Raw genomic sequence first — 25,669 nt, 5'->3', positions numbered from 1 at the left:
CCAAGGTGAGCCCCATCACGCTTCTGAGCCCACAGGAAAGTACAGCCCCACCACAGCCCCTGGGCTGAAAAAATGCTAAATAACTACCTGGGGGATATGGGAGCAGAACCATGTCACACATTGTACACGGTCACCAAAGCAGGGTCCCCTGTGAATGGCGGGGGGCAAGGAAGAAGTCAGGGAAGAGAAACCAGAGAAAGTACTCGATATTCATTTCACTTTCACTTTGAGCATTCTAGAACTGGGGAGAAGACAGCCTGGCCCAGGAGGGCAGAAACCAGGCGGGAGTTCCAGCTATCACCTATGAGTGACCTTGGGCTGGTTACCTCACCCCTTGGCACTCAGCTTCCCAATCTATAAAAGGGAGCTACCACCATGAGCCCATCCCTTACAGCATCCTGGAAAGGTTCCAATCAGATAAGAACCAGCTCTGCATGGCTCTCTAAAGCACCTACTGTGTGCTCTTCCTTGAACCAAACAGGAGGCAGGAAAAAGATATGCCCAGCCCCTGTCTCCAGGGAATATCTTAACAAGGAACCTAAGTAGGCAATACAGAACTCCAGGAAGGGCATTCTCAGGCATATTCTGGGCCAGTCTGACTGCCCTGCCCAGCTCCGCCCAGGGAGGGGGAGAGGAAGTAGTGAGCTGTTTTACAATCCATCAAATTAATTGCCGCAAATGGGAAATTTACAGGCCTCCTACAGACTCCTGTGTATCCCATAATCTCCCATGACCCTAATCTCCTGAGAAAGAATGTGTTGGTTGTAATCGTTTTCCAGCCCACTGTTCTCAGGGGCAATGCCTTAGAAAAACCTCAGTTCCTACCAGGGGTCACCCCAACCAAAAGCCCCCAAGGCCTAACTCCACCCATTTCCACCCGCTAGGAGTCAGCCCAGCCGACCTTGGCCTAGACTCTGGCCACAGAAAGACCTGCCCAACCAGCCCCTTTGGTAAATACAACTTTTGCTCTTTCCTCCTGAGGAAGAACAGCCAGCTGGGAGGCAGAACCAGGAAAAATGGCTTCGGGGCAGAGAGTCATCCATGGGGCACAGTGAAAACAGCCCCCAATGGGTGTTGGGCTTTGGTTCCAACCTCTGCTCACCCTTCACCTGCTGGGAAACCCACTTCCCTTCTGGGCCTTGCCTTCATCTAAGAAATAAAGGGAATGTAAATAGCGTCATCCCAGGAACCTCTTGCCCTGACTCTCCATGATCCAGATTTCACCAAGAAACTGTACTAAACCTGGATCTCTTTCAAACGAGAGCTGCAAGCTATGCTATCGGGAAGAGTCTTCCAGCTGGGGGGCAACACCCCACCCTAGCAAGAAGACTCCGTACCCACCCCAGCATCTTATTATCTCCCTCCATGTCATTTGTGCCCCCCCACACACACACCCCTGCCTCCTCCAGGCCTTTGCCCTCTTCCCTGTATAATGAACTCTTTGTGAAGGCTCTACTCAAACATCACTTCTTCCATGAAGTCTTCCTGGATCCCCCCCTTCTCAATATCTGTCCCAGTCTTTCCTGCCTCGTCCACTCAACAGGCTTTGAGGGCAGAGGACTCTTATTCATCGCTAGTGTTGAGGAACTCACTGTTTCACAAAATATTTCAGGCTCTGCACAATGCTGGAGACAGTTCTCGAAAGCACCTGCATTTAACAAGTCCTCGATCACCACTGGGTCAAGTTTCCCAGACACTGTTTCAGAAGGCCAGGCTCCTTGAAGTTGACTATGCTCCTCGTGGCCAGAACTGTGCCTGTTAATAACCAGTGTCTGCAACCTCTCTCCTTGACAAAGAGCCTTCTCACTCACTACCTTACAAAAGTCCAGCAGGGGGAGGATTACGATGGTCTCCTTTCACAGAGAGAGCAAAGGTGTTGTCTAAGGTCACACAGCTTCAGGAGCTGAGCCAGGATCCAAACCCAGGTGTTCTGATCCTAACCCTGTGTTCTCCCCACCACACCTGGAGGTGCGTGCACTCCTGGAGCCTGCTGAGGAGACCTGGGCTTGGGGAGAGACAGTGTAAATCCTTCCCTCAGGACCACCAGATGTTACATCCAGAGCAGCAGAGAGCAGCCACAGCCAGGGACCCAGGGCAGAAGAATGGCAGGGGGCATTTACTCCACGGTCTCCACCACATCCATCTGTCATTGATTATCTCTAGGGACACTGAACTCACTACCTCCCGACATACTCCATAAGGTCTGGTATACCTGGAGCCAAAATTTCTTTTCTTTCTTTTTTAATTTTTATAAAAGTTTATATGAGCCAAACTGATGACATATGCTGGGGAGCAAGATCTCAAGTGCTCCCCAATCTGGAGCCAAAATTTCTTACCCAGAGAATATGACTCTTCTATGTGACAGCCCTGAAGATGTCTGCACCCAGCCCTTGTTTTCCTTTGCGTCTCCACTTTGCAGTGTGAAACATCCCCACTGCTCCAGCTGTTCCTCAGGAGATAAGGTCTCCAGGGCCATCACTGTCACCCCCTTAATGGCCTACTCTGAGGTTTACCCCGACACCCACCCCTTCCCCATTGCCAACCACAGCGCTACGGCTACCGCTCCCACTAGCCCTAGCTCGGGCCCTACACCAACGCCCAGTGCTCCCTCTAGTCCGAGGCCTAGCACTTGCTTGTCGCCGACCAGTACACCTTGCCCTACCGTTAGCCAGAGCACTAACCCGTGTCCTCCGAAATCACCCTGGACCCACCCTTAGCCACACCCTAATCCAGCCCTACACCTGTTTCGAGACATATGACGAACCGGAGCCCCCCCGTGACACCTACCCCTAGCCCTCGGCCACCCCTACAACTACCACTAGTGCTAGGCCTAACATGAGCCCTAACCCTAACACTGCCCGTGGGCCTCTGCCAACCACTAGCCCTTCACCTAACCCTACCCCGAGCACTACCCCTCGCCCTAAGCTTACGCCTAGCACTACCTCTGGTCCTACCCCTACCTCTGGCCCTACAGCTCTTCCTACCCATAGGCCCACCCCCATCCCTACCCCTAGCCACAGCTCCAACTCCTGGCCCTAGGCCTACTCCGAGGTTTACCCCGACACCCACCCCTTGCCCTATGCCTACCCCAGCGCTACGCCTACCGCTCCCACTAGCCCTAGCTCGGGCCCTAGACCAACGCCCAGTGCTCCCTTTAGTCCGAGGCCTAGCAGTTGCCCGTCGCCGACCAGTACACCTTGCCCTACCGTTAGCCAGAGCACTAACCCGTGTCCTCCGAAATCACCCTGGACCCACCCTTAGCCACACCCTAATCGAACCCTACACCTGTTTCGAGACATATCACGAACTGGAGCCCTCCCGTGACACCTACCCCTAGCCCTCGGCCACTCCTACCACTACCACTAGTGCTAGTCCTAACATGAGCCCTAACCCTAACACTGCCCGTGGGCCTCTGCCAACCACTAGCCCTTCACCTAACCCTACCCCGAGCACTACCCCTCGCCCTAAGCTTACGCCTAGCACTACCTCTGGTCCTACCCCTACCTCTGGCCCTACAGCTCTTCCTACCCATAGGCCCACCCCCATCTCTACCCCTAGCCACAGCTCCAACTCCTGGCCCTAGGCCTACTCCGAGGTTTACCCTGACTGGCCACATCGCTCTTAGAAGGATAATCCCTGAATGAGCCCCAGGACTCTCCCCCAAGCACCATCACCTCCCATGTTATGAACACTATATTTCCATTAATGCAGCCTAACCTAAAACAAAATCAGTGTTCTGGGCGTCACATCATCCTGTTGACTCCTATGAAGTCCATGGTCAATAAACCCCTTTTTCCCAGAACTGCATCTCCACAGGGCACCAACCAGGCAGGGCCATGGACAAAGCGCATTTTCCTCATCTGGGTAGAGGAGAAAGTGCAGGAACTTTGGAGTCACACCTGGGTTGGAATCCTTGTCCTGCCACTTCTTTACTGAGTAACCCAGACAAATTACTTAGCCTGTCCATTTTTCAATTTCTTCAGCTATAATATGCGGGAAATTTTCCCCTCACTAGGCTAATTTGAGGAATGAATGAGATCAAGTATGTAAGCACCTAGCCCAGACCTAGAAATTACCAAATGTCAAAGCTGGTAAACGGTTGGGTTGAGTAGGATAAGAGTCAAACTCAAGTCTGTCAACCCAAACCTTTGTGGCCTGAAGCACCACACGACAGCCCCACCCTGTGTTCTTGTCCCCCAGCCCTTACCTACTGAACACTGCCTGGTTTAGCTTTCTCCTTGCACTGGACTGTGAATTCCTTGAAGACATCTTTGTCTTTGTAGCCCCAGAATCTGGCATGGTGCCACCTACTACACAGTAGGAGCTGGTAAATCCTGATGAACAAATGATTATCTGAACAGCTTAACTAATATCAAGAAGACAGGCACCTCTTTTGCCCTCTCTCAGCAGCACCAATCCCACCAGCACAAGCTAGGTAGCAAGAGGCATTTATTTCCTACCGGCTTACGGGACTGAATCAGCCAGCACTATTCCCCCAGTCATAAAGCCCGTTTCACATAGCAACGTGCGGCCTCCCCCACCACACAACTCTCAGAGTGCCGAGAGGTCTGTTCTAAGCTGCTCCTGGAGCCAGGCTGATGAGCATTGTCTGGAACGGACCCTGGTGACCCTGAGATGGCACAGGTCCTACGTGAAGGAGTGTAGATGCTAGGATTTCTCCAGCCCAGCCCTCTGGGGTAGGGTTTTCAGGCGGGAATTCCCACCCATTCTCGGGAATTGCTTTCCCCTTCCCGTTTCCGAATCCCAAGAAAAGTTGGTCGGGAAATCGGGAAAATTGGCTCCTCGAACCCAGATGGTTGGTAGTATCAGCCATCACTTTGTGGATTCATCATGGAGAACGAAAAACAGTTTGTATCTTGGGATTTGGGAATGGGAAAGCAAAAAAAATTCCTGAGAATGGGCGGGGATTCCTGACCGGAAACCCTACTCTGGGATTTCATTAAAAAACATCTTCTCCCTGTTCCCAGGTAATTAATATGAAGAAAAAGAAAGACACACCTGTTCGTGTTCAACAGGCCATCGCAAAACCATCCAAGCCAGAGTACCCCTGTCTCACTAACTGTGCCCCTGCTCGATGCCACACTGTCCCTGGGACTCAAATACTAACCGTGCTTCATAGCCTGCTTGTGAGTTCCCCTCTAAAGCCTTTACCACTTATCCCTAAGGCTCTGAAGTCAGTGAGAGCCTTGGTTCCATCACTTCTGAGCCTTACTTTCTCATCAAATGGGCACACAATTAGCAACGTCAAGGTTGTAACATGGTCAAGTGTAAGATACTGTATAAACACTGCGGCCATGTTCCCTCAACCTTGGTTTCTTTCCTTCTGGTCTGTTACATCCCAGGACCTTGAATCATCGTTGTACTGGGCCTGGCTCAGCTCCGACTCTGCAGGGAGAACCCCGCATGACTGGCCGGCATCTCCTCTGGCCACAAGAATTTGTATGACTTTGAGAACTCAATGGGCATTTAAATACTCCCAGTGGTTAGCTGCTAAGCCAACCCATTTTAATTTGCTGTGGTCACTGTAGAAAGGTTTGATAGAAAATGTCTATTTTCAGATAATTCCCTAGAAGGGGTGACTGGTAGCCAGCACCAAGATAAATAAGGATGCTGTGTGGTCCCCAGACTGGAGAGGCTGAGTGTCCAAGGCCAGTAGCTCCGCCTCTGGGTCGCTCGGTCTATGCCTCCCTGCCTCCGAGCTGACTGGCTTCTCAGGCAGAGTCCCAAGGAGAGAATATCATTGAGTTCACCGAACCAATGAATTCATAGTTAATAATTTCATTCAATAATTATTTTCTCTCCTGACCAACAAAAGAAGATAACCATGCGAGGTGACGGACACGTGAGCTAGCTTGAGTGTGGTGATCGGCTCACAATGTAGACGAGTGAATAAATGTACCATGCGATGCAAAGCTGGCCCCAGGCTTAGAAGCAGAGCACACCAACCATTCCCAGTGTGTGACCTTGGACTTCAGCCTCCCTGGGCCTTAGCGTCTTCGTCTCTAAAGTGGGGGAAATGACACCTTTTAGGGTTATGGGGAGGACGACAGCAAATAACATGTGAAAAGTACAGGTCACAGAAAGGTAACTAAGTGGCTATGACGGCCCTCCAGGCCTCCAAGGGATATTTGATCGGAGCCAATTGAGTCATTTTCCATGCCTTCACCTCAGCCCTGCCAACTCTGCCCACCACGGGAGGAAACAGGCGTCAGGAAAACCCTTGCCTCACACTCCTCCCTCCTTCAGGGTCAGCATCAGTGGCCCAGTTCTGTGGGCTCAGCAAGAGTTCCTGGCAGTTTTAAAGGTGTCCTCAGGCTCCAGTCCACCAGAAACTACCGGCACCTATGGGTCCTCCATGGAGACTTCTGCTGTCTCAGTTCCGCTAGGTCTCCTTGCTGGTGGCACCGACCTTACAGGGCTGGTGTGAAAAGCCAGTGAGCACCCAGGAAGCACTGGATAAGTGGTGATTAAATGGTGAGGGAAACAAGCCTGGGGCCCCCTGCTGACACTGGGTGGCAGACCAGAAAAACATCCCATCAGGTACAATGGGGTTAGATGGTTCCACTTCACATGCCTGCAAACGTCATTTTCAGAGTTTCTGTCAGACCCACAACCTCAGTTAAAGTTTAAAAGCTCTGTGCTTTGGCAGATTCTGCATATAAATGATTAGCCATAGAAATAAGTCCTGGAGGCCTCAGAGCAAAATCAGGACAGACCAAAGGAAAATAAGGCGGTGGGCCTAAGAGAAAAGTCAACGTCTTCTCCATTTTTCCTCTTTCCTACTATCTCTGAGTGGTATTTAAGGAAGTTGGAAGGTGGGAGAAACAAGGGCGTGCAAGAATGTTACTATCTGTCAGATAACTAAGTTTATGAGGAATTTGATACATTAAAGGGAACAAAAGCCTAAACATAGAATCTTTCCTCAAAGTCTTCTTCAGTCTGAGGTGCTAAATACATAGGTTCCATGAACTTGAATCCAGCGTCTTCCCTTTCCTTTCCCTCTCAGCCAGTCTACCTTTCCCCTAGAAGGTAGAAGCACTGAGCACACAGGCCTGGGGACCAGACTTCCTGTCAGTGGGGTGGAGCCAAGGCCCTCTAGGGCAGGATTTCTGCCCACCACCCAGAGCTAAGGATGGAGAGGCGCGGAGAGAGACACCACCCTCAGCAGTGGCCCCTCAGAAGGCCCTGGTGTTCTAGTGAGAGTGAGGATGGCTCTTGTACTTCCAGGGGGTCAGGTTTTAAGTAGGTCACCCCTGTGACACTTACACTACCCACTCTTTATCTCTGTCTCTTCTATTTTAAGGCAGGAGTGCTGCCAGGTAGTGGTGTCAGTTACCCTGCTTCTCCTTTGGAGGCCAAACCCCTCACCTGCCGGGTGGGATCCCTCACAGGTGCCAAACGACTTCCTCCAGCGGCACCCCTGCGGACACGCAGCCTGAGCTGGAGCCCTCGCAGACCCCACTTTCCTCCCCACAACCATGGTGGGGCCCCGGCCACATCCCGTTTAAGCCCTGGATCCGTTTCACCCTCAGGACAAAGCCCCAACCTCTCTGAGCAGCCCTTCCTGCCGTCTTCTTCCTCTCTCAGTGTCCTTGAACATGTCACACTCACAAGCTCTGTCCATGCCGCTTCCTCTCTCTTGGACATCCAAACTCCCTTTTGTCACCCATCAAATCCCTGCTTGTTTTTCAAGGTCTAGCGCAGGCTCCCTCCGTACCTGAACTCCTTCCCTGGCCACTCCTCCTCTGTACCTCTCCAATACCCCTGCTTCCCTTATTAAATCATTCGCATAGTATCCCCTCGTTGTTGACATGTCTGTGTTGTCACCAGAGTACAGGCTCCTTGAGGTCACTGGCACTTTGATTCATTACCTGAATGCCTACTACGTTCCCCCAAGATACCTTGGGGAAGCATCAATACAGCAGTGAACACAACAGACAAAACAAATATTTTAGTGACAATGGTAGCCAACACACAAGTTATTTCTGTATTCAAGACTGTTCTGAGTGCTTTAATTCATTTAGTCCCCACCATAATTATTATTCCCATTTCACAGATGAGGAGACTGAGGCTCCAGATTACATAACATGCTGGGGATCCACAAGTTAGTAAGTGGCAGGGCTGTGACAATCCTGTCCCAGACCATGATCCCAAACACTGGGCCATTCTGCCTCTCAGTACTGGTTTCGCTACTCTGTTTTACTCATATTGGTATCCACAGTGCCCCGGCAGTGCTTGGCACACACCAGGTGCCCAGTAAAAGCTGCTAAATGAAGGGACCCCTGAGTGCTGAATGCTGGTCCCCTGCCTGATGCACCCACTCTTCCTCTTGTTCTAGCTCACAAGACACTCCAGGTCTTCCCTGACTCATCCAGCCCCTGAACTGTCTTCTCCTGGACGTTCCTCTCCATGCTGCACCTGCACTACTTATCCTGACACCTAATCACCACCTGACCATCCTAGCACCTGAAGCTGTGTGGACATCTTGCTTTGCCAGCTCCCTGGGCTTTCTGATAACCCCCAAAGGATAACCACGATGGTAAAAGGAATACAGCAAAAATGGATACAGAAATGCTAAACTGAATCCACTTCTCCTCTCCACTTTTCCATTCTCACTGGAGATATTTTTCCCCTTGCCCAGGGGAAGCAAGCCAGGGCTTGAGTCAGACACGACCTTTGCTGCAACTACCGTGTTTCCCTGAAAATAAGACCTAGCCGGACAATCAGCTCTAATGCATCTTTTGGAGCAAAAATTAATATAAGACCCGGTCTTATTTTACTATAAGACCGGGTATAATATAATATAATATAATATAATACTGGATATAATATAAATATAATATAAATATTAATATAGTATAATATAATATAATACTGGATATAATATAAACATAATATAATATAAATATTAATATAGTATAATATAATATAACATAATACAGGGTCTTATATTAATTTTTGCTCTAAAAGACGCATTAGAGCTGATTGTCTGGCTAAGTTTTATTTTCAGGGAAACACGGTATATCCACACTGTCGAAACTGGTAAGCTATAACAGCCAAGGTCATAATTAGGGTATAGCTGTGGTTAAAAACAGGAAGTAGAACTGGTATATTTAACGCTTTGGTGAAACCAATCCCAATGTTCAGACGCCCTCTATTAAAGGGCGTCCCATAACAGAATCGGAGACAGACAGGTACCCTCTGTATAGGCTTTAAGACAGCGTCCCTGCAGGACATAAGACAAGGAATTCGCCAAATATACTTGGACCAGGGGAACCATTACAGAGAAAAGACAAAATAGCCAGTGTTAATGGAAATACTTGCTAAAATTTATTGACGTGTACTATGTTCTGGGAACTGAGTACTTTACATGTATCATTCTCATTTAATCATTGCAAAAGATCCATGTGGCAGATACCAGCATTTGCCCCATTTTATTTGGAGGTTAAATCCCTCAGCGGGCTTCCACAGCCACAAAGTGAAGCTGGCAAGCCTGTGCACTCACTCCCGACCTTATAGCTGCCCTATTACAGTCTGGAGTGTGAACAGCTGAACCACCAGCGAGGCTGAGTCTAGTCACAAGGGCTCAACACAGAGACCGTAGCCTCCAGGGCGACCTCAAGATAAGTCCCTCCACCTGACCCACCTGAAAACACACAGGAGGCAGGCCAGGCTTTCCAGGAAGGTTTCAAATGGGCAGGGATGGGAGAGCCAGGGAAATGTTATCATCCTACAGGAAGGAAGTTAAGAACGTAAGGCCCTTCACCAAAAGGTTGGTCATAAATGCATCCTTCAGATTGATTTATGACTAAAAGGGGGAACTGTAGATTAAAAATAGGGGGGATTTTATGGAAAGTGACTTCACAGGGTGATCTGATCATAAATTCCTAACTGGGCAGGTCATGGTGGGTAGTTACACCCGAGGCAAATAACTTCTTTACTAAAAGGCTTATCTTTGCCTTAAGCAAGCCCTGTCCACTGTTCTTGTGCACCTCGCTTAACACACCTTTGCAATGGCCCCTTTCAGATCCCTCCTTCTAATACCTGAAGTGTGAGAGCACATAATCTTGACTATCCTGTAATCCAATCCTGGTCTTGCTTTCTCCCACCTTCACTTAAACTTCCTTTTCGTTCCCTCCTTAATTTCAAATGCATAAAAGAAACTGTAAAACTTATTCTCTGGGGCATTTGACATTTTGCTCCCTGGCATATGTCATCAGTTTTGGCTCAAATAAACCTAATAAAAATTTAAACAAAAAAAAAGAAGAAGACCTTAAGGTCTTCAGCAAGGACAAAGTCCCCTGGGCCACAGAATGCTTAACATAACTTAAAAGCTCAACCTCTTGGCTCTCTGCCTGTAGGTCTGGCCCCAACTACCAGGGCCTTTTCTCACATCACAGGAGCACCGGCGGGTGGTGGGCTTGTCAGGACCTACTGCCCTGGTGCTCTGCTTCTGAGCTAAGGACAGTTCTGCTCCCTCCCCAGGTGGCCACTACTCCCATCACCACTCACCTCACGATACCCCTGCGGCACCTATGGGGACCGAAGGGACCAGCCACCTTCTCCTGCCTCCCTCTTCTCCACCAGGAATGGCCAGGGACAAAGACATGTGCAATAACCCAGGGGCTGCAGGAAAGCACTGGGGAGAGGTTTTCATGCTAACTCGCCTCATAAGGCCAAAACTTGTCACAAGGAAGAGGAGTTTATTTTCAAAAGTCTTTCCATTTTGGGTGGGACTGCCTCAGCCTGAGCTCAGGGTGTGACCCTCGTGATGGAGCCCAGGCACAGCCCAGACCACACCTCCCTCTGGGCCCAGGGTGAAGTCCAGGGGGCTTCTCCATAATTGAATGTGTGTGTGCTGGGGCAGGGTCGGGACGATTCCTAGCAGACCAGCCAGGGCTCTGTCCAGCAGCTGACTCGACAGAAGGCCTCACAGGGTTTGCTCCCAGGGAGTCTAGGCCAACAGTCCAGGCCATGCCCTCACCTCCCTCTCCATGGCCACTCCCCCTTAAGTGACGAGTAAAACTTGAGTGTTTCCCTGAAACAAAGCAGAGCCAGCCTCCACAGCACAGCCCGCCACAGACCACGGCGGGCGCAGGTCAAGCAGGACACAAAGGCACTGTGAGGACCCCAATGAAGGACCTGGGGTGGATCCCTGCCACCTAACACCGGTGCAGCGAGTTCCATAACCTCATCTTTCTCATCTGTAAAATGAGGATCATGACAGGCCGTAGCTCATAGGGTTGATACAAGCGTTAAATGAGCCCCTGCCTATTAAACCCTCATAATGGTGCCCATGGCGAACACTACACAAACATTGTAAAATAAACAAAGAAACATGGACTCTACAAAAGCAACTGGCTTTTCCGTATGACAGTTCCTCTGTCCCAATGCTCAGCTTACTGCACCCCCAAACCAAGCAAAATCCAACACAGACCTTAAAGAACAACAACAAAAAGAATTCTCAAACCTCTCCATTGACTCAAGAAGTCAGTTGGCACCAACCAGCTCCTCGCTGTCGAAAGACCCAGCAGCTCATCACACAGCATGGTCATTACGCCTTAAATCACTGGGCTTCTTGGACACACGGAGTGTGGGAAATAAAAAGAGTGTGCTTTGGATTCTAATTTAAATATCTATCTGTCTATAGAATAGGAAGCCAATTACTTTCCTCTCCTCCAAAGAATTAATATCCCCTCTGGGTTTTAGAAACCATCTGGTGCCAAACACACAAACCCATCTATGCATTTTCAGGTGAGGAGGGCTGGGAAAAGCCGAAGCAGAGGCCGACTGAGCTCTCTCCAGCTCCCACCCACACGTCAGGGCTAAAAAAACATAATCATTCAAAGCCTCAGTAAATGGATGTAATTTCAGGTGCCACCAATTCCATTTAGAAATGCGTTAATGGGTACAGTGATTATAGATACTTAGCTCCACAGCATTCATCTGTTTATTTCTTTAAATCCCCAGGTCAAAATGTGTTGAGAAAAAAAAAAAATCTTTCCAAACACTTTCAAGGGCAGGGTAGGGAACCATTTTCCCTCCCTGGAACTCTGACCACTCACTCTGTGTCCCTCCTCACCCCTTCAGCTTACAAACCCCAATTTACCCCCAATTCCAATCAATTCTCTCCTCTTACATGTCTGCGTGTCGAGAGGGTCATGCCAAATGTCAAATCAACTAACCTACACCAATTTGGTTGAGCACCGACTCTGCGCCTGACACAGTCCCCCAGGAGCTGGCAAGCTGCTCATGGCACCGAGTCACAATGCTGCCCCTGCCCCACCTCCCCCAGGACCAGCTCCAGAAGGACTGCAATGTCAGGCACCTCTGTGACTTGCTCATCACACCACTGTCTGCCCGGACACATTTATTCTCCGACACAGGAAGAATTCCATTTGCTCAGTTCATGGCAGCCTGCTTGCCTGCTCTGGCTATCAATGGCAATCACTCAGAACAACCCACCCCTCGCCCCAGGTCCTCCTCTGCCCTCAGGAGGCCCTCTGAGTGATCATGGGGTCCTGAGATGTGGGGGTGCCAGCCCACCCCCCAGCAGGCACAAACCCCATTCAGTGGAGGTGCCAGCCCAGCCCCCCAGCAGGCAGAGACCCCATTCAGTGGTCACCTACAAGACCAGCCCCACTGCCCACCTGTGGGACTCACAGCATCATCTGGGTAGAGGAGAGGGCAGAGCGTTCCCAGCCTCTATGGAGGAAAGCACAGCCTGGCTCTCCAGGATCCACCCTGGGTAACGGGAAGCACATTAGAGGCCGCTGTTCCTTACTGACACTGTCTCAAGGCCTTCACACAGCTCCATCCTATCAATTCTGTCACATGGCCTCCTGTCAATGAAAGGGCTCACAATGCCTGAGCACCTACTATGTGCCAAGTAGCATGCTGGGAGCTTTAGATAGGCCATTACATTTAATTCTCAAACAACACTAGGGAGGGAAGTAGCACTGTCATTATTGTGCAGTTAGGGCAGCTGAAACCCCAAGACGTTTTCACTTTCAGTGTCCATAGAATCACCCCCTACAAGTTCTGGCTGAGCATTCTAGAACACTGCTTCTCCTTCAGGTCTACCCTCACTGCTCCCTCACCAACTGCTCTTATACAGAAACCAGGGTTTTTGCCTTAAAAAAGCAGACAGATGCCCTGCCACGCAGTGCAAACTAACACCTGGGAACCCTCTCACTGGCGGGGGGGGGGTGGAAGAAGTGGGGAGTAAATCAAAACAGCCCATTTGGAAAATGCACCCATCCTCAGTGTGAGAAACCTAGGCATTTTCTCTCTGGTTGCACACAGCCCCACGGGGTTTCAAAGATGAGGAATCATTTCTTTGATATTTAGCACCGATCATTTAGTGGCCAGCTTCCTTTGAAGTCAAGTCTGAAAAGGAAAGCACAGTTCTCCATCAGCTAGCCTGACTTCAGACTTCCCCAAAGAAAACACATGACAGTTCCTCTGCTGCCTGTGCCACATTTCCCCATAGGAAGGGGCTTCCTTCTAGGAGCAGTGATGATAATAGTTCATGTTTATAAAGCATGCATGATTTGGCAGGCACATTTCTAAGGCACTGTCGCCATTCTACAGATAAAGAAACATCTTAAGACATAGAGAGGTTTCAGTGACCTGCCCAAGCTAGCAGCAGAGCCAAGATTTCAATCTGGACACTTGGACTCCAGAATTAATGTTTTGTAAGCCCCATGAGGCACCACCCCTCAGACACAGGAGTTGGGGGAACCCCTAGGACAACATTCCCCATTACACCCCTCTCCTGAAGCCCAGCTCCTAGTGAAGGATGTTATCCAAGACCAGTCCCTACTCCTCACGGCAGCACCACCCTCTTCCAGGCTCGGACAGGCACACACACACACCCTCGCCCTCAACTCCTTCGCATTCCCTCCACTGGCCTCTCCTGCCTCGGGCTGCGCACGCCTCTGCTCCACAGCTGCCTGGCTCTTCTCACACTCACCCTCTGAAGCTCCCTAGGGTCCCATCCTCATGCCCCCAGCCCCAGTCATCCATACTGAAACTGTCCAGGGTCCCTCTCTTCTGCTGGACTGGGCACTGCCAGAGGGCAGAGATGGTGACCTCTATTTCTCTCCACAGCACCCAGTGTGGAGCCTGGCATACAGTAGATCCTTCATCAGAACTGGTGACTAAATGGATGAATCCTGGACCAAAAGCCTCTGATTAAATTGTTCCCCCAATAAGGGGTTCACCACTCCTTCAAGTGGTCTGCTGATGCCATCTGTGGACATGCACAGACAACTGAGTTTGCAAATAGAGAGGATATGATGCTTCCACAGGTTACTGTACTAACCTAAAACACTGCTCTGACTCCTCTCCTCCCAGGAAGGAGATGGTCTCCTCTCCCATTTTACCCAGGGGGGGGAGAGAACACAGCAGGTGGTAAGGCGGTGCAGCCAGGGACCGAGTACGGGGCTGAAATGGGCCCTCTGCCCCCTCCTTCCCGGAGCACACTGCCTACCCTTCGTGCACTGCAGTGTTCCAGGGAAGCACAAAAACTTGCCAGCAGCCCCTGGAAGAGACTGCATGCTAACTCCAAGCTGTCAGACCACGAGAGGGTGAGGGCTCTGCCTTGGCAGGAAAAGCCCTTGAAAATCTTGAGAACACTGGCCGTGACGTTGGAAGCGCTCTTTTGGCAGAACCTGAAAGAGACAGCCTGGCTCTAAGCAGGCTTAAGAGGCTCATCAGCCCCTAAGCTGTGGTCAGCTGACATCTGGGGGGAGTTTGAAGGATCCACTCCCCCAGAGCACCAGGGACTAACCCACTGCCCCGCCTGGGGGGCCATCCACCCATCACTCATCTACCCTGTGGGAGACTTCCTGAGGGAGGTCCAGGGGGTCTCTGTCTCAAGGTCACCAGGAAAGATTGAAAGGACCAGGTTTGGGGACTAGACCCTCTAGGAGGATTCAGGACAGAGGGGGTGGCAATGGAGCAAGAAGACACCTTGAACCACATCACAGAAACAGCACACACATTTGGAGCCTAGAAGACTCAGGTTCAGGTCCCATCCCCCACTGATGCTGTCTCTGGCCTTGGGAAGATCTTTTAACCCCCTCCCACTCCATCCAGGCCTCAACTGCTTGATCGGCAAAATGAGAAGAATAAAAATATCAGCTTCTAAAAGGAATATATGTGCTTGCAACTCGTATAGAGCAGCGTGAAGATTATCACTGCTGACATCTGTGGCCCAGGAGCACCAGACCATAAGTCTGTCCTTTAGTCAACAGAGCCGATAACCAGGTGGCTGCCCGGATTAAGGAGCGGACATCTGCGCAGCCGTCTAAACGCCCAGGAAAGAGGCAAACCAGGAGCCGTTTTCATACGTCATTACCCAGGGCTCTTGGTCCCCAGTTCCTTGCAGGACAGACAAGGTACCCGTGACCTTGGGACAGCATGCCCTTCATGGACAAGGTTAAATTGTGTTGTTTTTCAATTAACTTTTTACTTGGAAATCATTTCAAACTTACAGAGAAATTGTAAGAAGAGCACAAAGAACCTCCAGACGCCCCCCACCCAGACTCACCCGTTGGTAACGTTTTTCCCCATCTGCTCTGTCGTCCGTTCCCCTATATACGCGCACACACACTGAGTTTTTCTCCCCAGTCACTTAAGAGCAAATACCTCAAGGACATCCTTTTAATAACTATAATGGTTATGCAGTTTTTATGGGTCCAAGCCAATTTCTGAGTAGTCCTACAGTTTGCATGCTCCCGACCCAGACAACCCCAGTTCAAGGTCACCAGACTTCTCCTGCAGTAGCAGCTGAATGGGATCAGGATTCAGAGTCCACGTCTCCACCCCCATCTCTCTGTGTGGATGTACAGAAGAGGAGCTCACATTGGGTGAGCCAGGCACTTGCTAAAAACTTTCCATCAATTAATTCATTTAATTCTCACATTTATCCCCATTTTACTGGGGTAGAAAGTGAGGCTTACAGGGAGTAGGTAACCTACCAAGCTCAGGGAGCTCTAAGTAGTGGGATCCAGGACTCCAGAATCCTTACCGCTGCCTCTTCACACATGCTACCACCACATGCACAACCCCTGTGCATTTTTCTGCACAATGGAGTTGCCTGGCTGTGCTTTGGGCTTCCAGAAAAACCCACCGTGCTGCCAGGCCAGCTTCCAGGTGACTGTGAATAAGCTGGATGCCAGAGAGAGAAGTGGGCTTCCACAGCTCTGCCCAGGCGAAAGACAAACCAGGTTCACAACAGCTGCTGATGTTGTTTTCCTCAAGGCCTATACGCCCCCATTTGGAGAAGCAGGGTTCAGAGAGGCTAGCAGGCCAATAAGCAGTCTCCCCACACTTCCCTGTCACTTAAGACTGAACAGGGGAATTGGCGCCCCTGGGGACATATGTTTCTGTTTAGGAAAACAGAAGCCATACAACAAGCATGATGCTTCCTGCCAAAGTACTGATCTCAATGGAAGGCATGGGAGGGGATTTTATAATAAGTTAAACTGAGAGTAAAGTCTACATGGATTTTTGGACAGAACCAACATTTGGAGGACGTTTGCTACCATCCAGTCTCCCAGGTGAGTTGGCTTTCACCCTCTTCTGTCATAAGGGCTAAGTCTGAGAAGTTCTGGTCTGAGCCAACATGCCCACCCTCTCCTCTGAACCCTGAAAACGCTGAACTAATACACCACGTGGCTCTAGGAAGTCACTTTGTCACTCTGAGCCCACATTTCTACACTAAAAAATGCAATATTTGTGAGCCTCCCACCAGATCATGTTCATGAAGCACTTCATAAACAAAACGTTAACCCCAAATACTTCTCGTTTCAGAAAATTGAAACATAAATGTTTTGACAGCCATTTAAAACCAGCAGGCACATAACACCATATTTCTCCCTGCTTTTCCCTCTACCAGTATTTACTTATGACCTCATGCCAGTTTACTGAGATGCTGCGGGCTTAAGGCTGAACAAAAAGCTTCAAACCCAGGCTCTCCTCTGAAGAGGCAGGAAACTGGAGCAGGCACCTCATTCAATCACCAAACGGTTCACATCATGAAGTGCTTTCTTAAGTAAGCTCCTTTTTCGAAAGTCTTCAATTTAGAAGCCCAAAATTTACTCCCAGAAACATTGAGAGAATGGAAAGAGGCATCAGTGCACAAGAAACCTACACCCGCCCTCTTCATACAAACAGCACTGCAAATTGGGGAAAACACCTCTCCCCACCACCCAACCCCCGTCCTTTCTCTGATAAAAAGAGCCTTGAGAAGCAACTTGCAACCAGTTTCTTAAAGAGGATTTCCCACAACTTTCCTGGGATGGTTTTGAGACCGCAGTACAAATCATGGCTCTTAATCCCTCGTTCAGCTTTCTGCACAACGCCACTCTTGTTCCTTTAGCACAGAACCTAACATTTTGATCCATGAGCCAGCTTTCACCCTTGATAACACAACCAGGAAATGAAACGTAAAGTGTGGGATTATGCCAAAACTTGTGAAGCTGGGAGAACCTTTTCTTAACTTGCAACGAGAGATCTTGGAAATTCCCTTCTAAATTGATGTAAGTTGCTAGTTTCCCAGGAATTCTTTGTGGAACTGTTGCTCTCTGCTTTGAAATACAGTTTCTGCGACTGCTGTTCCAGAATGATGACAATGAGAAAGACAAATAAATGAACCAACAGGTTGGCACTCTACAAGACAGATTTCACTAACATGAAGTTCCACATTTGTCTGGGGAGGAAAACGTGGCAGCCAGGACAGACTTCTTCCTGGGGTGGCCTGGAAGACCGTCCCTTGGCTGACAGTATAATTAACCTCAAGAAGGCGGCTGGCCTCCTGGGTCATCCAGTATTCAAAGGCTTGCCCGAAGGGCCTTCTACACTTGGTGCCTTCGGCCAACTGGGGTCCCCACCTGGACATTCTATCACCTCTCGTTCAACCTTCACTCCCCACTCCTCCTCGCCCCCTTTAATGTCAGACTGACAAATGGGTTTGCTAAATTGAAAAATACCCTCTAAATATGTAGCGTTATCTCTAGAAGGGTAACCGTTTTGGAGGCTGGAAGCCTTGGCTCACGCTGGTCCCCTCTCCCTGCCTCCCTGGGACAGGTTCTTAACCACCCACTCCCGGCCTCCTGGAGCCCCAAGCCCCAGCCAGCCTCCCTCCTCCTCACTCCTGTCCCGGGGGCCTGAGCACCAGCATTCTTCCCCTGTGTGGTGTCTCAGGAGTGGGCGTGGTGGTAGGATTCATTCAGCCTAGGAGGTCAATGCCCTGATATCTGCATTTAAAACTGTCTGTTCCACAATACAAAGACAAACCACAAGACTTATTCTAATATATATGTATATAAATATGTGTATGTATATATATACATATATATATATTTTTACTCAGAATGACATTAAATGATAAGTAAAAGCACCATGACAAGTAGAGGGAAAGACGACAGAAGAAAGAAAAAAGCTTTCATCTTAAATACCTTTAATGACTCTTTTCTTTGGCTTTTTGAACAAACGATCCTGCACTCTCCTTTTGCTCTGGGCCTTGCAAATCATGAAGCCGGTCCTGCCCCTAGGACCTGCTGAGGTCCAAAGGGTGAGGGAGGGAGAGTCAGCCTTCCTCCAACTCTCGGAAATGCCTTTCCCAAGAGCCTCACTGCCCTCATTTGGGGATGGGCATCCACACAGGATGGCTCTGCAAGGCTCCGAAGCTAACACGGAGACACATGCAGCTAGAAGAAACCTTGTACAATCAGCTGTTTCCCACCAGGCCCTGGAGCCAGATCACAGAGGACCAAGAGACCTGGCAACCAGGGAGGGAGGACGGCCTGTTCCAATGGCCAACAGAGGTCCCCGTGCCCAGATGCAGAGCATGAGACTATCAGATAAAGAAGCCAGAGGCCGGGTTCCTGCTTTGTGTGCTTTTTGTTGACAGCAAGTGACTACATCCAAGAAGCCTGGGCTCCAGGCACCAGCCTCGACACGCACGGTTCCTGGCTGCTTTGCTTCTTTCACCTTGCCTGATCTCCCCCACACTCTGATCTCCTCCCCAACAAAAAAGTTTTGTGAAAAAAAGTTCAAGACCTAAAATACCTACTGAACTCACTGGGTCCTTTAAACACTGCTGTTTTAATAAATACCAAATGTGTAATCAGTGCCCAGTGCTGGGATGAGCGCCAGTCTCAGAGGTGGGGGACAGGGAGCAACCCTGGCACAGGCAGCGTAGCCAAGACCCCTCCTCTCTGCCATGCACCCTCCTCATGGACTCAGGGCCTATTCAAAACCTGCTGTAGGGAGAACCCAATGCACGGGGTTCCACAAAACCACTGCAGACCAGCCCAGTGTCTTCACTCTAGCTCCCAAGGCCTCTTCTAGAACTTCTCCCTCGTGGGTCTCATGTTTGAAAGGCTGTCCGTCAAACTGTTTTTACCAAGTAATAATTAACGTCCTCGTTTCTGACTAATCAGACATGCACCACCACCAATCAGCATAAGAGATCATGGGCAGCTGCCTTTCCAAGGCGCCTTCTGACAAAAGGGAAAAAGGGGTTGGCCCCCTGAGCCTTGGACGGCCTAAGTAGGAGCAGCGACACATGGCATAGGGCTCCTGTGGACTGGGGTGGGAGCCACCACTCCTACGACGGTTACCATATCAGAGACTGAAGACCCACCTTCTAGCTCCAGCTCTAACGCTCCGGCCGAATCACTGAACCTTCATGGACCCTAGCTGCCTCACCTGCAGACCTGGATTAACCCCTGCTCTCTGCTTCTAGGGGCTGTTACAAGGATCAAGGAAGAAAAGGTACCAGTAAAAGCCAATTGCCTTTGCTGTCGGAATGCCCAGAATTATTATGGGTTTCCACATTGGTAAAATGAGACTAGTAATAGTTCCTATGTCATCGAGTTGTTGTAAGAATTGAATCAGATACTAATTGTAAGACAGTTCCTGGTTTAACCAACATTACCCTAATAAACCTAATTAACTAAAAAAATAATGATGATAGAAGACCTATCATCTACAAGATTAAAAACGAAACAGTTCCTGGCATTTTTCAAGGACTCGAAAAGATGAGGCTATTACATAACTCCTACCACTAGTATTGCTGCCGCTGTTACCGACACTGTTATCACGCGCACTAGCGTATTTTGCTTCCTCGCTAAGAGACTCCCAGACAAGTAGAGAACTTGTAGAGTACAGGAAGTCTTCTTAAAGGGGATGTCATCTGAAACTAATATGAGGATATCAGCATCACATAGTCTGGAACTGGGAGAACTGGGAATAGATTCCTCATATATTTTGTCCCTAGTTAATTCACAATTGAACCCAAAATGCAGAAACCAAAACTAAAATCCACTTGCCTTAGCTCAATGTTTTCCGCTTCAAGAAATGGGCTCTAGAGAGTATTCAAGTATCTGCTAAATATCAGGAGTGACTGATACATCCTGAAAACCTCACACAACTTTCCAGTCCAAGGATACACTGGGGAAAATAAAATCAGCTTTGCCGATGCTTTGTCCCTCTAACTGAGCCATATTAGAGAACACTCCCCCCCTCATCCCCCCCCACACAAATGCCACAAAATTCAGAAATGCTCCTGACAAATCCAAGAAAGCAGAGTGACGCAAAACATTTTTTATGTGAGGAAAAGGAGAATAATGACTCCCAAACCCTTAAGTCTCTCAAGAACTTGTCACAGAAGGAGGTAGAAAATATAATCAGGTGCCAGAGGGTCCCAGCCGCCCCACATGGCTTGCCTTCGATGGCAGGGGCACTGTCACACACTGCTTTCCCCTTGGCCTGAGAGGACTCAGCCAATGTCCCCTTGGCCTGAGAGGACTCAGCCAACGCCCGCTGAAGAGTAACCACAAGGGACTTCCACAGAAGAGTCAGCAAAAGAGATGAAGGGCAGAAGGCTGTAACAATGGTCCAGGATCCTTACCCTCAAGATTTCGCCTAGAACTTCAGGGAAAGGACAGAAACCATCAAACAGGAACACTCACCTCTCCCCTCACCACACCTATCGGCCTCCTTGCATCAGCTCTGACACCTGCAGTCCTTCCTCCCATCAATGAAGTGCCCCGCTCCCGCTCCCATCTGACACCAGTGCGACTATGCCTCGGGTCTCTTCCCTCACCTCTCAGAAACGGCTCCAGCAATGATCCCAGCTCTTTCCTGCATCCCCTGTTTCTCCCTCTCTACTGGATCATTCCCATCAGAACAAACCATGCTCTGTAATCTCCCATATCTCTCCCTCAAACCCACATCCTTTCCAGTTCTCAGTTAATTTCTCGACTCCATATTAAAACTGCCTGAAAGATTCACCCTAACTTACTGTCTCCATTTCCTCACTCCGTATTTTCTCTTAGTCCACCTACTTACACCTACTCCAGCCGGGTTTTGTCCTTTAGGCTTCTGGACCCCTTCATTCTCCCAGGGTTTCTTAGTCCTTCTCAGTCTCCTTTGCTGGATCTGCCTCTTTCCCAACCTCTAAATGCTGCTCTGTCCCAAGGCTTAGGGCATCTATTCTTTCCTGTCTACACTCTCCTCCTAGGTAATTTTATCTAATCCTGTGGCCTTGAATAACACCTATACCAATAACCAACTGTATCTCTTCAGTCCTCTCCCATAACTTCAGATGCACACATCTGACTGCTTGAAATACTCACATCTCAAATGTAACAAGGCAAAACAATATCTCACGCTCTCTCCCACCCCAAACATGCTCCTCCCCCAGCCTTCCATTTCAACGATGTGCTCAAGCTTCCAGGAGTCGTCTTTGTCTCTTCTCTTTCTCCCACAGACTGCATCCAAACCATCAGGCCCGAATCGGACCACTCCTCTCCATCTCCAGGGCCGCCACTCCCCATCATGCCATCACTGACCCCGCCCTGCCTGGACCACAACAGCCCCTCACTGCCATCCTTTCAGCTACGGGTCCTCACCACAGCCCACTCTACAGCAGATAGAGTGATCTTCCTAAAAAAGCAAGTCAAATTGTTGCTCCTCCGCTTAAAACTCTCCAGTGACATCTCACTGGACTTAGAACAAATTTTACAAACCCCTAACCTTGGCTCACAAAGCTTCACATTTCATTATCTAGCTCTTGCCTATCTGTGACCACTTGTCATGCCACTTTCTCCCTTGTTCAGCACATTCCAGCCACACGGGCCTTTCTGCTCCTTGAACGTGAAGCTCTTTCTTGCCTTACAGCCTTTGCACTGGCTGTTCCCTCTTCCAGAAAAGCTTTGCTGCCTCCTCAACACAAGGATGGATCTGTTTTGTCATTCACGTTTTACCTTAAATGTCACCTACTCAGAAACCCCCCCACTGACTTCCCAATCCAACTAAGCCACCCAGTTATTGATATCACATCACCGTATTTCAATTTTCTGCACAGTAGTTACCACTCACTGTCTGATATTAGTCTTGTTTATTACTTATTTTCTGCTCCCTCCCCTCCCCCAGTAGATTGGACCATCTATGAGCACGAGGACTTTGTCTGCCTCACTCACTTCTGTAGGTCCGGTACCTAGAATAACGCATGGCACACAGAGAAATCTAGTAAATATCAATGGATGCAGTTACGAGGCAGAGAGGCCCACTGATGGAGAGCTTTTGATGGTCCCAGCCAGCTCCCCAACTTCTCACACACACACACACACACACACACACCATGGCAGGACAGCAAGACCACAGCCACAGTCCTATAAATCTCATCCGTTAGGATTTCCACCCTCCTGCCAGAGCCAAACGCGGGAGGGAGACGGGGATTTCATAGGACCATCTGAGCTTCCAATGTGCCGTTCCACTGCCAGCGGGCAGTGTTTTCAACTCGGTGAAGAAAGAATTTCTGACTCGGCCCCCAAACCTACACTTAGTCATAGTCAGACCACCTCCGGACCTTTAGCTCGTTTATTCAGTGAACAAACATTTCCCGAGTGCCTTCTCCGTGCCGGGCACTGGGGCAAAGGATGAAAAGCAGTTTCTGACCTCCTGGAGCTCACTGGCTGAGCAGGCAGAGGGAGGAACGCTGTTAACACAAGTATAGGCCCGGAGTGGGGAAGTGAAGACTATACTAGTGTTAGAGTCTGAACGGCGCCTTCATTTCATTTCTATAGACCCAGGTCCGGGAAGACCTGACTAGTTCATTTCTACAGACTCGGGTCTGGGGATAAGTTGGCTGGTGGGACAAGGCTCCCGGGCTTTGGCAGAAAAACTACCACTTGACTAAGCGGAGGCAGGAGCGATTGTCCCCGCTCAGCACCAGTTAAAGAGCCGCCGAAGAGTTCCAGGGACCTTATTGGCTGATAGGTTCCCCTCCCCACCCCCTCCGCTCCCCGCCAGGCCCGCGCGGCGCAGGGACGGGGTCGGGTGCGTTTCCGACTCTCCACTACCACCCCAGGGAGCACAGCCGACAGGAAAGGCCTCCCCAAACGAGAGCCCCACCGTCTCCTTCTCCCCTCCGCAGCCGCCCCACCTCCAGTTCCCAGACCGCGGACGGAACTCCTCATCTGCTCTCCTCCGCCCCCCCTCCGCCCAGCCTGGCCGGGCACCGCGCGGCCCGGTGCAACCCGAGACCCCAGCAAGGAGGCGTGTCCCGTCCCTCCCAGCAACGCCCGCAGCCAAAGTGCGGGTCCCGGGCGCGGAGTGCGGCCCCAGCCCCGCGGCGGGCCGGATCCCGGACCCCCGCCCCGGTTCCCCCTCGGAGATGCGGACCCCACGCCACCTCCCGTCTGCAGCGCGCCTGCAGCCCACACTCCGCACATAAAACCTCACACAGCTGCGGGCGCGGCGCTGTGCGCGCCAACTCTCCCCCGCGGCGCGCGCGGCGGGAACCGGGTGGGACCCCGTGGCACAGGTGTGAGTGCGGCGGCGCCTCGGTCACTCACTTGATGAAGTAGCTGGCGCCCTCCTCCGTGAAGCCTTCCTCCCAGCCGCGGGGCAGGTCTGCGGAAACGCGAGAAAAGTCGGGTGAAACTTGGGCGGTGCCGGCGCGCGCCCCCCCGGTGCTCCACCCCACCGGCCTGGAGCCCACCTGAGCGAATCATGTGGCCGGAGTTGACGGGCTCCCCGGTGCGTGGATGCAGCCAGGTCGTGCAGCGGAGGTGGTCACTGCGGAGAAAGAGGTGCACCTGTTAGCGCCGCCGCCGGCCCGCACCCCTGCCCGGCCCCGCACCGCCACCCCCCGCGGCCCCGCATCCCTGCGCCGCACTTGATGAAGAAGACGCGGCCGTCCCGGCGCACGCCGTAGGACCAGTGCTCAGGTAAAGTGTCCCGCCCGATCGCCGCCGCCGCCATGTTCGCCGAGCTCGGAGCCGCCGCGGGCGCCGCGGGGCGGGGGAGAGGGGGTGGGGGCGGGGGCGGGGGCGGGGGCGGGGGCGGGGGCGGTGCGGGCGGCGGGCCTGCGGGTTCGGCCCGCGCGGGCCCGGGCGGCACCCACGGGCGCTCCATCGCTGTGCGGGCGCCTCGGAGCGCGGGCGTGCGGAGTCCCAGCACCGCCGCGGAAGTTCGCCGCCGCACCCGCCGGCCGAGCGCGGTGGCCGCGGCCTTTGTCCCCGCGCCTTCCCCGCCCCCAGCCCGCCGCGCGCCCCTTTGCCCCTGAGGCGGGAGACCCGGGCGGGGCTGGGGACCCGCTGTCCTGGCGTCGGGGGCAAACTCCGAAAACAGGGTGCACCCCGAATGGTCCAGCAAACCCCACCCGATCCCTACGACAGAACTTCTCTCTCCGGAACTCCGCTTCTTTCTGAACCATATGAACTTAAACAGGTTACTTCCATATTCCGAGCCTCGGTTTCTTCCTCTGTAAAATAAAGTTAATAATAAATACTACACAGGATTGTTGTGCAGATTAAATGAAGTGACAATGGTGTGAAATGCTTAACTGGACCTGGCACGTAGTAGGTGCTCTATTCATGCCAAGTCAAGCGTGATTTCGTTGCCCCCAGGTTTGCAGCTGGCACGTGAAGTAGAAGGGTGCAAGTGCTCCCACACAACACACACTCACACACACTCACACCCACCCACACATGGCCCTGAAGTTGCAGGGATCACAGGCTTCTGCCTTCAATTCCTGTCAAGTGACAGAAAGAGGTACTGAGAGCCAGACTGAATTTCTTCCATCTGTTAGAAGAGCAGAGCCACCAGGTGTGGCCTCTCCTGAGGGCCCTGGAAAGTTACATGGCTGAAGCCTTCTCACCTTCAGGTCTCTGCTCTAATCTCAGCTCCTGAGGGATCCCTCTTCCTGAGCCCTCTATCCAAAGGAAACCATTCCCCTCCTTCCCTTCACTGTCTATTCTATTACTGTGTACACTTAATTGACATTCTTTTTTTTTAAAAAAAAGATTTTATTGGGGAAGGGGGTACAGGACTGTATTGGGGAACAGTGTGTATTTCCAGGACTTTTTCCAAGTCAAGTTTTCCTTTCAATCTTAGTTGTGGAGGGCGTAGTTCAGCTTCAGGTCCAATTGCCTTTGTTAGTTTCAGGGGGTGGAGCCCACCATCCCTTGCGGGAGTCAAGGAGCTTCGGGAGTCCCAGGAGTCCAACCCCAACCTTGTGGTTGAGTGGTTGAGAGCCCACTGGCCCATGTGGGAATCCAATGGGCAGCCTTCGATTTTAAGAGCAGGGAGCTCCAACCGCCTGATCCACGGGGGCTGGCCCCCT

At 51.0% G+C, this 25,669-nt stretch overlaps 1 protein-coding gene across 17 annotated transcripts in view; it reads right to left on the bottom strand.

Annotated features, from left to right (window-relative positions):
- PLEKHA7 (pleckstrin homology domain containing A7) overlaps positions 1–24,322 on the bottom strand; it is a gene marked incomplete at its 5' end in the record, with an annotated part of 204,167 nt that extends 179,845 nt beyond the window's left edge. For 10 of the 17 annotated variants that reach the window (XR_013994149.1, XR_013994150.1, XM_081062125.1 and 7 more), the window contains 3 exons: positions 23,898–23,955; positions 24,044–24,120; positions 24,221–24,306. Coding sequence is in view for 15 of the 17 variants with exons in the window: in XM_081062125.1 (XP_080918251.1) it covers positions 23,898–23,955; positions 24,044–24,120; positions 24,221–24,306 (221 nt within the window). Of the gene's footprint in view, positions 1–23,897; positions 23,956–24,043; positions 24,121–24,220 lie in introns of all 17 variants that reach the window. The other 7 variants (XM_081062112.1, XM_081062126.1, XM_081062123.1 and 4 more) reach the window with 3 other exon arrangements.
- Positions 24,323–25,669: the final 1,347 nt, after the last annotated feature.

The sequence above is a fragment of the Rhinolophus hipposideros genome, assembly GCF_964194185.1.
Source record: "Rhinolophus hipposideros genome assembly, chromosome: 10".
Taxonomy (NCBI): domain Eukaryota; kingdom Metazoa; phylum Chordata; class Mammalia; order Chiroptera; family Rhinolophidae; genus Rhinolophus; species Rhinolophus hipposideros.
This window is presented reverse-complemented; position numbering and strand designations above follow the sequence as displayed.